At 38.9% G+C, this 15,928-nt stretch overlaps 1 protein-coding gene across 6 annotated transcripts in view; it reads left to right on the top strand.

Annotated features, from left to right (window-relative positions):
* Positions 1 to 15,928, top strand: part of RBPMS (RNA binding protein, mRNA processing factor) — a 167,500-nt gene that overhangs the window by 72,948 nt on the left and 78,624 nt on the right. For 5 of the 6 annotated variants that reach the window (XM_090258604.1, XM_090258603.1, XM_090258602.1 and 2 more), the window contains exons 2-4: positions 2,295 to 2,372; positions 5,505 to 5,543; positions 6,719 to 6,781. In XM_090258604.1, coding sequence (XP_090114730.1) covers positions 2,295 to 2,372; positions 5,505 to 5,543; positions 6,719 to 6,781 — 180 coding nt within the window. Of the gene's footprint in view, positions 1 to 2,294; positions 2,373 to 5,504; positions 5,544 to 5,882; positions 5,962 to 6,718; positions 6,782 to 15,928 lie in introns of those variants that run through there. The other variant, XM_090258606.1, reaches the window with a different exon arrangement.

The following is a 15,928-nucleotide window of genomic DNA, read 5'->3' as shown; positions in this document are numbered from 1 at the left end:
AGGCTGGCTGTTTCTTGTTTGAGAGGATTTAGGGAGTTGTGAAGCATGAGGTAAGAGCAGCCATGCAGATGTAAAAGCAGCTTGGTTTTGCCAGTAAGTTATGTGGAAGGAGTCTCTGGGGATCTCCATGGCAGGGCAAACAGCATTGGCCAGGTTGATAGTCTCAGATATGGCACCAGCCTGCTGGCTCTTTGAGGGGAGGGTTCAGAAAAGGGACTATGGCCTCTGCCTTCCTTTCTGTCTGGGAAAAGCTGTCCTCATCTCTCTCCTTGATGCTAGACACTTCAGTTCCTCCCTATATGTCACTGGTGCCTTTCAAGCTGCTACCCCTGTGCTGGAACTCAGAAGGAATGAGTCTGAGTAAATCTGTGTGTGGATTCTTTAAGAGGAACTGCTTGGGGCTACAGAAGTTTCTTCCACTGACTCAATCCCTGCTGGTTTTTACAACCAGACATTACAGGGACTTACCTTCCTGGCACTGGAACTCAGGGATGGGGGACCTGGTGTGGGACTGGGACTCCTTGCTCCCAAGCTATTCCTCCTAAATTTTTATCCCCCACACATGGGTGTGGGATCAGCCCATTCTGCATCTCTGTCCCTCCTATCAGTCTGGATGATATGGTTTCTTTTATTTCATAGTTGCTGGATCCATTCAACTCTATGTCTGGTGGTTCTGTGAGAAACGCTCACAATAAAAACTGGGACACAGGACTTGAGCAGTAAAACGAGGCCTTTATTCACGAGTCTGCAGAGCCGGGCGCACCCTCAGCCAGGAGAATGTGCGCGCCAAGTAGACAAAGGAAACTGGTTTTATAGTCTTAGCTTCCCCACCCTGAAATTGCCACCCTAAAGTGATTATCTTCTCCACCCTAAAATTGCCACCCTAAAGTGATTATCTTCCTTGCCCTAAAGTGAGAGCGATTAGCTTCCCCGCCCTAACGCAATTAGCTCCCCCTCCCCTCTCCTTCTTCCCCGTTTCTCCATTACTGGTTACTCCAGAGTTACACTCTAACACGGTTATCTAATTGCCCCTTCTGTGGTTTGTAGATATGCCAGTGCTGTCAGCTCCTTTCTCAGAGACCCTCTAATTACATTTGCCCTGAAGACACTTTAATTACATTTGCCCTTTGTTACTAATGACTTTTTACTGGTTTGGGAGTCACTATGTCCTTGTTTCTAACAGTTCTGAGTAATGCTGGTTCTAAATTTTAGTTGTGATTTTGATGTGGTTGTGCAAGGAGGCAAGCCATGTTTGCTTATGCTGTTATCTTGACTTAAAGTCCAACATGTACGTCTTAAACTTATACAATGTTATATGTTAATGATCTCTTAAGGCAGCTGGGGCAGGAGAAATGACTAAAGGCACACTATTACACACTAAAATAAATAAGTAGAAATAAAATGTAGTGGTGATGATGATTTAGTGGTTACTCCTCGCCCACTGATTGAAGACCAAATTTCTGAGCCAGTGACTTTTCTTGTCCCCTGTGGTTTGATCCTCAGCTACCTGTTCAATTTTGCCCATTTATCTCCCAAAATACTGTGCTATCCCCTCTTTATTGCCATGGTTAATGCTTTTTTCTGCACTCTCATCTCACCTCTTATATCTATGTGGTAAAATCCTACCCATCCCTTTAAGTTCCCCTTCAGATGCTAACATGTTTTCTCTGATTCTTTCAGCTGGAAGTGGGTCATCTGAGTTCTGTATTTTATTAGACACTACGCACATAGTTTGTACCCAAGGCCGTCAAGTTGTATGTTAGTGAGGTCTGCCCTTGTGTTTTTAGAACTGCGAAGATGCAGTTAAACATTCTGGCTCTTATTTAGATGTGTTTGAATTGTCTAATAAACGTTTCTACTTATTAAAATTACTGTGATTATTAATGCATATCAGGGAAGCAATAAGAGGACAAGCAGGAGAAAACAAATTACTTTGATTTTATTTTTGAACCACATTCTGTGTTCATTTGATTAACGCAGAGGAGTGGTAGATTTACTACGCTCATCGCATATTTTTCTTTGTGTAATATTATAATTATATGGCCCCTCTTTTCCCCTCAGAGTTTTAGATAAGAGACAATGGCTAGTTGGGAGGGAAGTCAGTTCACTTTGAATAATCCACATAGAAGAGTTAACTTAATATCATCTTAACAATAGAGTACTCTTGTGTCGTTGAAAGACCTTGAATTTTATAGGGTTCATGGGATGTTTGAAGAAATACGTTTTTGAAATTTCATGTGAACATGATTCTCTGGATTCCGCTCCTTTGAGCAGCTCTCGTATTTCTTTTCCAGGTCCGGACCCTGTTTGTCAGCGGTCTCCCTCTGGACATCAAACCTCGGGAGCTCTATCTGCTCTTCAGACCATTTAAGGTGCCTTTTCTATCTTCCAGAAATTGTAAAAGGAAACGAGAAGTGTGTGTATAAACTTTGGAGGAAGAAATGAAATGTTTGAGAAAGTACCCTATAAAGTGATGTTTTTAAAACATTAGTGGGTAAGGGGGATTTAAGAACTCAGTTCTACTTTACAGCCTCACTTAGGAAAGTTGGAAACTGCCTTTTGTCCTCTCCATAGCTAATCTAGACAAGTATTTTCTCTTACTGATGTGGGCCTGCATCCGTCTCTTCCAGGTAGAGCAGCCTTAGTGTCCTCACCAATTGGGGTGTTCTTCTAGGTACCGATCACTAAAAATACTATCAATTATTGATTATGCATTTATATTCCAAATATTTCAAATGCAGTAAGTCCAGCCCTAGGAGATTATTAGTTAAAATAGTTCTGTTAGTACTATTTTTTGGAGACATAATAAGTTAAATAGACTTTTATGAATTGGACTAGGAACCTAACACCATTATTTTTTTCTTGGAAAAAATATCCTGAGTTTCGGATGAATTAGAACAAAATTTTAAAGTGTTACTTGGCATGAGTAGACTCTTTCCTGGGACTTAGTGAGATATTTAATGCAGTGTGACTATTGAGATAAAACTGCCTTAGAGATACTTAATGTATCTGGGACTGAAAACCTAATAGGAAGTCAGGCTAAAGTTGAAGTAAGCATGTTGCCAAGGCAAAACCATGAAGGCGATCCTGTGGAGGATCGGAGAAGGCTAGGACTGGGCCAGCTGCAGGCTGGAGGCCTTGACCCTCAAGGAGTGAACATGGAGGTCATGATAAATTCAGAGCCTGTGGTCTGAACTGGTCATTGAGGACCTGTCAGCCCGTGATGCCAGCTGGGGCCACACTTAGGATTAGACAATGGGCCATCTTGATTTTTGGTTAAAGGTCCATCCCTGTTGAAGCAGGACCCCAACCACAGATGCAAGACAGGTTAAGGAATAGGATCTAGCTTCTTAGGGAGAGGCAAGAGGATGTGACGGCTGAAAACAGCTGTGTAGGGAGCGAAGAAGGAGGATCAAGGAGGCAGCCTGTTAAAACCAACAAAGATAAAATAGAGTCTAGTTTTATGTGCCAAGAAGGCAGCATGGAATGACATAAATCCATCCATAAATCCTTAATGCAGTGACTTTCGACCTTTTTCATCTCAGGGCACATGCAAACTAATTACTAAAATTCTGCGGCACACCAACAAATATATGTTTTGTTGATCTGACAAAAATAGGTATAATTTTGGTTCATTCACATCAAATGGCTATTGTTGTGTTAGCTGTTGTCATTTTTAAAATGTGACAACCGGAAGGAAAAGAAGTCGGTGTCCTGACTAAATACTCAGGTGGTGCATGCTGCGGCACCCCAGTCAAAAACCGCTGCCTTAATGCCACGATGACGACAGCGCAGGGGACACAGCGCACTTAGATGCGAGGTTCGCTGAGAGGCCGTGGGAACTTTACACAATTTCCTGAGTTTCTTGCGCAGGATTGCAATTTTCACTCTGCCTTTTGTAGGATGAGGACATTATAAGCCAATTGATCTTAATGGACAAAATACTGTTGTGTTTATATATGTGCAGAGAGAAAGTGATTCAGCTAGCATGCCCCTCATATGAATGATCTCAGTTACTTCTCATCACAGTCCTTTAAAATGTGTTGGTCTCGTTTATTCAAATAAGGAAAAAGGAAACTTGGAGAAGTTGAATAAATTTGCTCCAGTTTACACACTTTATAAATGGCAGGGTCAGGATTTGAACCCAAGCAGTCTGACTCTGCCATCCCTGTTCTTAACTACCTTGTGATATTAATTCTCTTCTTGTGACTTGAGAGCACAATGTATTCCTGCCAGTGGTGTTTTCCTTGGGTGAAATATCCATTTGTTCTTTGCGGCTGAGGCCTTTGGGGTGTTTAAACCTCTAGGTTTTTCAGAGAAAGCGCCTTGAAAAAGGAGGAGGCAAAGCTGTAAATCACGACCTCTTTGGCCAGAAGAGCTCAAGGCCTGTGAGGTAAAGTGTTTACAGTAGCTAATTGGTCACATAGTCCTATGCTGGGAAGATCTGAGAATGAATCAATCCCAACATTCTACCCAGGAATGGTACGCTGAAGTCAGGACCCTGCTACATTCCTGACAACCCTCTTTTAATTAAAGTCTCTGGAGGTTGACCCTGGTCTGCAAATCTGTCTCTACACTGATATGTGTGGTGGTCAATCATGTCAAGTGGTGCTTTTTCCCCCTCTGTGTCATCCATCAGTGCAAGCCACCAGCCATTGATTATTTTCAGAAATAAACACACTTTGTTATCCTTATGCTGAGCAGCCACGGGAGAGTGACAAGAGGGACTGAAAGGGAGTGCTCCCGTCTTCCTTGAAGATGAGCTGGAATAAAAACCCAACAGGGAATTCTTGCATGTCCCAATCAGAACACCGACATGAAAACTGGCTGATTTAATAAATAAATAAAAGAACTCAACACAATTTAGCATCACTGCCTGCTTAACTTTTCTTGGCAGTTTTGAAATTTTGATTAGTAAGTTTTACCTAGTGCGTTCTTTAAAAAACAAATTTTTTTTCAATCATAGTTGAAGTAAAATATTATACTAGGTGTACAACCGTGGTTATTAGACATTTATATAACTTACAGAGTGATCAACAAGGTATAGTGCATTCTTAATGTTTCATTGTTGTTATTTTATAGCAAATACATGACCAAGTTATCACACTCTTACCTTCCTATCTTATTAAATTAACCCCCTTCCCTTTTCTAGTTTTATTGAATAAAGATCTGCTGTTGAAAGAGATACCAATTTTCCTACCATTGCATAATTTCATGAAAAAAAAAAATGAGAAAGAAACAGGTAAAAATGCATAAATTTCAAGGCTTGATTTCTTTTAGGCCGCAGTTACGCAAACATAGGCATCTATAAAGATGGGCCTGTGCCTGTGTGTATAATTTGCTTTCCCCAAGAATTTAAGAGGCATTTGTGAAAAGAGATGGCCAATAGTCATAAAAGACTCATTTTTACTTGAGAAGATGCTATTATAATTGCTTTTTTCCCCTAGTTTTTCTCTCTCTCTGTCTCTCTTTCTCTGTCTAAATTTGTTTCTTTTTATTTTCAGGGTTATGAGGGGTCTCTTATAAAGCTCACATCTAAGCAGGTAAGAATTTTAAACTTGCATATAAATAATCACTTCTACAAAAAGTTTGAATTGACTTTATTCTGGAATGTGACTAGGGCTCAACATTTTTTATTCCCATTAGGATTTTATTTTGTTGGTGGTGTATTAAAAATAAGAGTGAGATTGGTTAGGAATTAGCACAGGAAAATGGTTTGTAATCCCACAGTCTCCAGTTGGGATGTCTGGGATCAGCCCCAGGAAAGGCAAATGTAATGCATCCAGCATAGTTTTATTGGGATTTGTCTGTATATTCAAAAGTAATTATTATCCAAATTCATGTTTATTCCCAATTCTTTCCTGTTTTCTTTTTTTAATAAGGTTAAACAGGCAGACTCTCACAATCGGTATGAGTATCTGGTGGTGAAGAATCATGTTCTCTCTCAAACCCCGAATGGAGGTGGTAACCAGTGACCCTGATAGTTCCTGCAAGCGCCTTGTACATTTTCAGCTGTATGCTTTTTCCCTCTAATGCTGAGCACTCAGCATGCTCACCTCCCAATAACTGTGCGCCACTCTGTGAGGTATTCTCTGGTTCATCAGGAATGAGCTATGTTGCTAGTATCCTTCTGGACTGAAAGATGTTGAGTCCAAAGGGATTATGACCCCTTTCTCTTTAGTTGAAACAGTATGGCTTACACACCTACTTAAACACAGGACATCCCTTGTGATTTGCGATGGAAATGTTCATTTTGTAATTTTGATTGTGCAGTGAGAGTACAGGGCCATTATTGTGGCGTTGTATTCTTTGCACTGACAGTGTACCAAAAGGTGATTCGGTTCTCTTTCCCCATTAAAAGATAAAGAAACTGAGGTACATTGCATTCAATTTGTGTGAGTACAGTCTCCCAACCCAAGTTTTCCTCTATTCCCTTGTTCACTACTGCTCACCTTCCAACCCCTTCTAGGTCATTTTTATGATTCTCTAAATCCCCAGCTGTGCCCTTGAAGAACCATGCTCACAATCCCTTTGATTCATGTTAGAAAATTAGCTAAGCCACTGACTCGTGATTCTTCTGGACTGGCTTTCTTATTTCCACACAAATGCCTGTGGTCATTTCTTTATCTTAGCTCTTCAGTTTGACATCACCTTTGACCCAGAAAAATAGATAGCCTCTGATTTTTTTTTTCCTTCATACTTGTTTTTCTTTCCTCAGCCCGTAGGTTTTGTCAGTTTTGACAGTCGCTCAGAAGCAGAAGCTGCAAAGAATGCTTTGAATGTGAGTACTGATGTAATCATTGGTGGGGGGTGGGGGGGCAGAGGTTTCCTTATGAGGTGGTGGGAAGCTGCGCAAGCTCACATGGAAGGAATATGACCTCTCAATCTAACAAGGAAGTATTCATCAATTTAATGAGCTCCTGAAAGAGATTTTTCTTAGAATTGTGGTTAGAAACTTTTAAGTTACACTTGCTGTTCTCTAGCTTTAGCTATAATGCTCAAAATACCTGATGATGTGAGTCTTATTTTGCTGCAGCCCGATCATATCCCTTGGTGGTGTACAGCTTAGTTTGGCCATTATTATACTATCAAAGCTAAGCCTAAGCCAAGAATAGATAGAAATCTTGGCTTTTCTTATTTCATGAGGTTTTATTTTAGGTATGTGGCTTTTTGTTTTTTAAACAGGTCTTTGTTGTTATTCTGATTGATTAAAAACTCGCATATATGGCTTTCCCAAAAGACATTTTGCGTTGTGATATAAGTGAGAGGACACTGCAGTTGAAGAGCATAGCTGTCTTTGGTTTGCAGGCATTTTGTCTGCCAAATGTTGTGTAGCTTTTACCAGTTTTACTTTAGTAAATATTTTTCCCCTTCGGTATGTTGAAAAACCAAACAATGTAAGAGAACCAAGCCAGATAAGGTGGAAAGAAGCCAATTTACTTGAGCTCCAGATGCTGAGAGCTGATCCTCAGGTAAGGAGTCTCAGTGAAGATCCTGGCTCCATCCTCCTCCAGGCAGATGGCCTAAGCAACTTCGGATGAAGGTTGATTAATACGACCAAACGTGTTTAGGGTGTTTCTTGAAAGGAAAGTGGCCACTTGACTGTTTGTGATCTGGGTGTCATGGTGTAAGCTTCTGTCAACTTGTCACTGGCCTGTGTTATCCCTGCCAGTTGCTCCTCTGAGCTCCTGGATGCCAAGGAGGAGCTGTGGAAAAGACCTGCTATCCCAATGACTTGGTGGCCCCAAGGGAACGAGGTCAACATAAGGATGCTATTGTGACAATCTTGAGAGATGTTGAGGCTTTGAAAAAAATTATACATTTTCAGAAGAAATAATTTGCTTGTTACTGTTGGTTTTTCATGAAAACATATGGGAAAGTCTTAGGAATCCAAGAGCTCCAGAGAGCTCAAATTTTTTTGGATTTGGATAAATGACCTTTTGGTCAGAATAACTGCTTACTTACACTGTTCCTCTTCCACAGAACAAAATGTAAACCAATTATTTATTAAATACCAGTGGTATACACTGAAGTAAATCGTATAGTTGAATATTTTGGCATAAAACTTATTTCATCATACTTGCATTACATGGATACAACCAGAATCTGCCCCCCGCCAAATGTTTTTAAACCTAAGAATTAAACCGCAATTTCTATTTAAATAAACAATGTTTTCTTTCACTCTAACCAGGTGACATCTTTGTAAATGCAGAAATGTTCTGGGTCCTTCAAAGTTATATTAGGTGAAGCGTTCACCAGGTTCTTTTCATTGTTCCTAGAAAGGAAGTAACAGTGGTTGAAACTTGTTTACAGAATGGACTCTCCACTGCTTTTATCTTTGCTATGTATATAAAGATGTTACTGACCCTCTTGTCTGAAGAACATTAGACTTTTATAGTTAGTTACCTCTCTCATCTGAAGGCAACATTCCCCTATAGTCATGACTATTACTATTTAATAACCTATGTTTTCTTAACTTACTAAGCACAACACAGCAATATAATTTCAAAATTTCTTGCTGCCAAAGGGTGGTATCATTACAAATGACAGTTATTGAGCTATGCTATAACATGATGATAGAGACAATAAAGCCCATCCTTGTGCCAAATGGCCCCAGATCATTGGGCTTTCTTGATGTGAGGTCTGGTTTTAGGTTCTTCCTGTGTTTAGCTCTTCCTTCTTTTTCACTCAAAGCAAGTCTTCCTTTAACAGCCTCCTCTCCTTTAATCATTAATTCTGTTTGTTGCTCTCGTATTAATAACTTAGGAAGAATTCCAAGTGAAGCATGTCTAATTCTGTCCAGTTCTATAGAAATAAGGGTAACGCTTAATATTTACCTGAGGAGACTTGAATGTGAGCTTTCTTTTTTGTTCAGAGGCTGACTTGTGAGCATAGAGTACTTACTAAGCTCCTGGTTGATGTCTCTCAATGTTTTTAACTTTTATACATAAAATATTAAAGGTCTTTATACTTAGAAATTGTCCTGTTGCTATAATTCAGGGAGCTGAGACCTAGAGAGAACAAATGCTACAAATAGAAGTTGGCTCCAAAAAAAGAGTATCCAGATGGCAGTGTAGGTAAACATGGTTTGCCCCCTCCCACAACCACATCAAAATTACAACTAAATTGTAGAAAAACCATCATTCAGAACCATCAGAAATTGAGCTGAATGTAAGTCCTACAACTATAAAATTAAAAAAGAAACCACCTTGAGGTTGGGAAGAGGAGTGGAGATGTGGAACAGGCTGGTTCCACCCCAACATGTGGTGCATTAAAATTGGGAGGGATATCTCGGGAGTGAGGGGTCCCAGCCCCACAGGAGACTGCCCAGCCAGGGGTTCCATTGCCATAAAGGTAAGTCTCCATAACTTCTGACTGTAAAATTTAGTGGGGATTGAGGCTGCAGTAGACAGAAATTTCTGGAATCCCAGGCAATTCCTCTTAAAGGACCTGTAAACAGACTTATTTGAACTCACTCCTTCTGAGCTCTAGTGCTGGGGCAGAAAATTGAAAGGCATCACAGACATATAGGGAGGAACTGAACAGTCTGAAATCAGTGCAAGGGATGGTGGGCAGCTTTCTTCCAGTCAGAAGTGCTGGCAGAGGCCATTGTTCCTTTTCTGAGCACTCTTCCCACAAAGCCAGCAGGTGGATGCCATATCTGGGACTCCATCAGCCTGGCTTACACTGTTAGCCCCACCCTGGTGATTCCTCAAGACCCTCCCCCACCCAACTTTCAGGTCTACTCAAGCAGTTTCCAGTGGCTTTTCCATATAAATGGCTTGTCTTGGCCCATGCTTCAGATTTTCCTAAATTGCCTCAAACAAGCAGCATCTGGCTTCAGCAAGCCCCATACCTCTTGCTAAGTTGCCCCAGGCCAGGCCCTAGCAGCAGTCCTCCTTGGTTCACAGCTTGGCCTCTCTTGGACACCTGTAAGCCCAGCTCAAGTAGCAGCCATCTGCAGCTTGCATTGTAGCTTATGTTGTGTGACCCTGGAGGGAACATAGGTGGTAGTTGACCTTAAACATGCCAACAGCAATCAAGGTTCAACTATTAAGAGGAAGGTGTAAAAGCCCACACAGTGGGTGCACCTTGAGTACCCGGTTAGGTAATAGGGGAGGCTGTACCACTGGACCCTACAGGACACCTACTATATTAAACCACTCTGTCAAGCCTGAGAGATATAGTAGTTCTACCTAATACATAAAAACAAACACAGGGAGGCTGCCAAAATTAGGAGATAAAGAAACATGGCCCAAATAAAAGAACAGAAGAAAACTCCAGAAGAAGAACTAAACAAAATGGAGATAAACAATCTCTCAGATGCAGAGGTCAAACACTGGTTGTAAGAATGCTTAAGGAACTTAGTGAGGAACTCAACAGCACAAAAAATATCCAGTCAGAAACGAAGGATACACTAATTGAAATAAAGTACAATTTATAGGGGAAAAAAACAGTAGGGTGCGTGAGACTGAGAATCAAGTCAATGATTTGGAACATAAGGAAGCAAAAAACCAACCAGAACAGCAAGAATGAGAATCCAAAAAAATGAGGTCAGTATAAGGAAGTTCTGTTACAACTTCAGGCATATCAACATTCACATCACAGGAGGGCAAGAGGGAGAAGAGAAAGAGCAAGGAATTGGAAATCTGTTTGAAAACATAATTAAAGAAAACTTCCCTAATTTGGTGAAGGAGATAGCCATGCAAGTCCAGGAAGCACAGTTCCAAGCAAGATGGATGCAAAGAGGCCCCCTCCAAGACATATTATAATTAAAATGTCAAAGATTAAATACAAAAAAAGAATCTTAAAAGCAGCAAGAGAAAAGCAGTTAGTTGCCTACCATGGAGCCCCCATAAGACTGTCAGCTGATTTCTCAACAGAAACTTTACAGGCTAGACGGGATTGGCAAGAAATATTCAAAGCAGAGACCTACAGCCAATATTACTTTACCCAGCACAGCTATCATTAACAATTGAAGGACAGTTAGAGAGCTTCTCAGACAAGAAAAAGCTAAAAGAGTTCATTATTACCAAACCAATATTATATGAAATGTTAAAGGGTCTTGTTTAAGAAGAGGAAAATAAAAAATATGAACAATAATATGGAAACATGTAAATACATATCTATCAACAATTGAATTAATAAAAATAAAACAAACAGAACAGAAACAGCATCATGGATATAAAGAACACTTCGATGGTTGCCAGATAGGAGAGGTGTTGGAGATGGGTGAAGAGGTGAGGGGTTAAGAAGTACAAACAGGTAGTTACAGAATAGTCGTGGGGATGTAAAGTACAGCACAGGGAATAGAGTAGCCAAAGAACATATGTGCACAACCCATGGACATGAACAACGATGTGGAAATTGCCTGAGGGAGTTGAGGTGGCTGGGTGGTGGGGGAAAGAGAGGGAAACTTGGAACAACTGTAATAGCATAAAAAATAAAATATAATTTTTAAAAAATAGGTATTTTGCATCTTCATCCTGGTAGCAATGACAGACTATTTAATTCATGTTGTCTAGAACAAATGGCCATGGTATGTGACTGTGGAGCTACGCTTCTTTTCTTTGGAGAAAAAATGAGCCCCTTTAGGATAACATACTTTATCATGAAGCTGACATATCTTTTCTACAGCCCAATATATTATGCTTGTTTTATGGTCATCTTTTCTAATTAGTGAATTAAGAACATATGATGCTCATAGCTATTACAAAATTTTCTTCTTGTGTCATTTGTCCAGGATTTCTCTTAAAAGCTTTTTTCCACATTTTTTGGAGAAAGTTCCATTTTGTAAGTTTTTAAAAATTGTTCTGTTGAGAAACTTAAACTTCAATTCAGTAAGTCTCTCTCTATAGCATAGTTCTTAGTTGTTATGAACCACTTCTCTATGTTAGGAGCTTCTCTTCTTGTATTATTTCTATGTTTTGGTTACTCTCTGGTTTAGTTGGTTATTAGTATTAATAATTAGTCTTGTCTCGTAACGGGTGATTTTTAAATCCATTTATTTTCTTCCATTTTGCAATTATTCTTCAGTCTATTTGATATTTTTATAGAAAAGCTCAGATTGAATTGAGTGGTAACACTGAACTTTTATCAGGGGGATTATTCATATCTTCTAAATTAAATACAGTATATTTTGTTTTTATAGCAAAAACTCCCAAATTAAGCTAAAAATAACCCAAACCCAGACTTCCTTTCAGGTTATCTATGTTCTCATTAATCCAGATGCTTAGAAACCCCATTTGTTCTTCAGACTGACAGCAAAGTATCTGACCTATCCTTCACCCTCCACACACATTAGTATGATAATTTCTGTATCGGCAGTTTTCCATTTTCCATGCTAATGGAAGGGAGAGCTGATAACCTCAAGTATCAAAATATTTTTAGGGTTTGTTTATAATTTGGGACTGTTAGTCAAATACAGTCATACTGAGAGTTAGCCTGGTAGTAAATATCTGATTGGTGGAAATGGTAAGAAGGAACACAGGAAGCAGGGTAGGTCTAAGGACAAAGGCCCTGAGCAGAGAAGGGATTAAGCCATCCCTGGCCATTACTGCCAATTGTGAAGACCCCAATGTTGCTTGGCTGAAATCGTGTTTTAATAAATAAGGATGATTAGTAATTAACCCTTCAGCTCAAGAGGCTCGTGGAGCTTCCTGCTTGTGTACAGTTCCTGATGGGCGTTATCCTGCACCAGTACTTGGGACTCGCTCACCTGAAGTACTCTGAGAGATTGTGTGTGGGCTCCTGAGGGGACTCTCCTCCCGTGATTTTAACTAGTTGTTATGGGGGGTAGGTTTTATCATAGGCTCTATTATAAATTATCGTATTAGGACTAGAAGAAGTCTGATGTTATCAAACCATGTACTGCAAATTGCTAGCCGTAATTTTCTTTACTTTCAAACGAGACTCATTGAGCCGGTCAGATTTTCAAGCTTTTTCATCTTAAGACACACACAAACTAATCACTAAAATTCTGCAACAGACCAAAAATATATATATTTTTGTCAATCTGATAAAAAAAATAGGTGTAATTTTGATTCATTCACACCGGGCAGTTATTGTTGTTTTGGCTATTGTCATTTTTAATTTAATAATCGAAGGGAAAAGAGGTCAGTACCCCTGACTAATGACTCAGGTATTGCATGTTTTAAAAACTCTTACAGCACAGTAGTATGACTCTTGTGAGGCACTGTTTGAAAATTGCTGATTAAATTATCTCTATCATTGTACCCCAAGTCCACTGGGTTCTTTTTAAAATAACTGTATTAAGCTATAACTCACATACTACATAATTTAGCCTTAAATTTTAATAAAATTTTTCATCCGCAGCTGACATAATAATAATTAATTGTATTAATTTCTGGTGTACACCACAGTGGTTAGATATTTATATAATAAATGAAGTGATTCCCCAAATAAGTCTGATACCCACCTGACACCATAATTACAGTTTGCCCATTTAAAATATACAGTTCATTTTGGTATGTTGTATTATTTTTAATTATGAAATGAGAATTTTTGCCATTTCTATGACTTTTAAGTGTATGATTCAGTGGCATTAATTACATTCTCTATGTTGTGCAACCATCACCACTCTTTGCCATTATTTCCAAAACTTTTTCATCACTCCAAACAGAAGCTCTGTAACCATTAAGCATACAGCTCCATTTTTCCTTCCCTCTAACCCCTGGTGACCTCTAATCTATTTTCTGTCTATTAATTTGCCTATTTTTAATGTGGAAATATTTGTTCTTTTGTGTCTGGCTTCTTTCACTTAGCATAATGTTTTCAATATTCATCCATGTTGTTGGATATATCAAAATATCATTCCTGTTTTTTATATTTTTTTTGGCTCAGTAATATTCCATTGTATGGATATACCACTTTTGGTTTATTCATCTGTTGATGAACATTAGGAGCTGCTTCCACCTGTTGGTTGTTGTGAGTAGTTGTGAGTAATGAATCAGTGAACACTGGTGTACAAGTATCTGTTTGACTAGGGACAATTCCTTTGGATATATATTTAGGAATAGAATTGTTCAGTCATATGGTAATTGTAGTTTTAGCTTTTCAGGAACCTCCAAACCTTTCCATAGTGCTTCACCATTTTATACTCACATCAGCAATGTTATGAGAATGCCAATTTTTCCATATGCTCTCCAATACTTGTTATTTTCAGGTGGTTTTTTTTTTTTTTAAATAACCAACCTAGTAAGTGTGAAGTGATCACTGGGTTCTTGATACATACTTTTGACTGATTTCAGTAGTGGATTTGGGTTCTTCTGGTATCTCATAAGACTTAAAAGTCTTTTAACAGGGATTAGAAACGTTTCTGTGATGGTTTCTAAATAATGGAACTGTGTACCCTTTAATGATTTACCTGTTAATAAAGAAGGGAGGAGAAGACACAACCCAATCATTGGGTGATTATTTTAATAATATAGACTGGCATGCTGTATATTAAAAAAAAAACAACACACAACATAAGGCATCAAGAAAAGGTATTTTCCTAAAGTCTTTATAGATTTTAAAATATAGAGATGAAAGCAGTTGGTTCTGAAGATGAAAAAAGTGGCATTCAGATTTCAATGCAAAGGAGTGTTAATAAGTGGAAAATAAAGGCGAATTCAGGATATTTAGTATTAAATTATTTCTTGATTATTGGGGAAATGTATTGATTCAACAGTGCGTGTGACAAAAAGAAGTTTCAGAGAAATCTTTAATTGTAAGAAAGCATGTTGATAGTGTCACATGTTGAAAAAAAACAACTGATTTAATCAGGAAAACTTAATTTCTATAAATAAAACTTACTTCATTTCCATAAATTCCTGGCATTGAGGTGAACACTACAGTTATTTATATCACAATGATTCCAGCCTTGTTTATAATTTCAGTTTTGTTGAATAGTTTAAGCTCTCCACCTACATGTTGGGCATAATTAATTCATTATTCCTATACCAGGTTCCTCATCTGTGAAATAGGGGTATTATTCACTTCCAAAAGTGTTAAAGGGAAATCACCAAGCAGAAACACTTGTAAAGGCTGTAATTATGAACCTGTACCATGAATGTACATTCTTAGCCCAAAAATACAGCCAAAAAGTGCTGGTACAAGCTCTTGAATACAGACACCAGGGCAATTGAGACAGTTACTGGCCACACAAAGACATTTTGGCTTCAGTTTGACAGAGGTCTGGACAACAGGCTCTGTTTCCTGTATCACAGGTTTTCCTGACGGGTTGTGCAAGTTAGGACTTTTGATCTTAATATTTGTACAGCTTGTGAGTTAGGTGAAGTATTTCCACTAAACAAAACTTTTTCAAAACAAGCATCCAGATGGCCTGTCTCAGCTCTCCCATCACCAGGTCAGTATGTTTCTTATCAATTTTAAAAATTTCTCCCTAAATTTCTCTTAGCCTGCTGCTCAAGTGGTTGAAGAGACCTAATTAGTGTGATCCCAGCTGGGACTTTTGGATGGGAAATATGCAGGGCTGCCAGATGAGATCATGAGTCCAATCTAGTGTTTATCTGTTAAATTTGTTTATAACTGCTTACTCTTGACTTGCAGAGTTTGAAGCAGCCATTTGACGTCACTCGGTTGAGGATTATGTCTGTGCTAGTATTAGAGGCACCATGGTGCAGGGTCAATGGACTCCTTTTTTCCTCAACGACTGCATATACTTTGGGGTTGACAAACAGTTCCATTGAGTTTGAAATAGGCTTTTTTTTTTTTTTTTCTTTTGTTTTTTCCCCTCCCTGCTCTTTTTATGATGGTTCTGCATTTTTGGATTGTTATAAAACCTCCCTGGGAATGGTGTAGCATATAACTTAAAGTTTTCCTGAAAAAGAAAAACAAATGGAGGTGAATGTGAGGTGTTTGCTAAATTCCTAATTAATGCCTTTGCCTGAAGAAAAATAGGTTA

The sequence above is a fragment of the Furipterus horrens genome, unplaced genomic scaffold, assembly GCF_987537825.1.
Source record: "Furipterus horrens unplaced genomic scaffold, mFurHor1.1.pri manual_scaffold_12, whole genome shotgun sequence".
NCBI lineage: Eukaryota > Metazoa > Chordata > Mammalia > Chiroptera > Furipteridae > Furipterus > Furipterus horrens.
The sequence above is the reverse complement of the archived record's forward strand: the minus strand, read 5'-3'. Positions and strand labels throughout refer to the sequence as shown.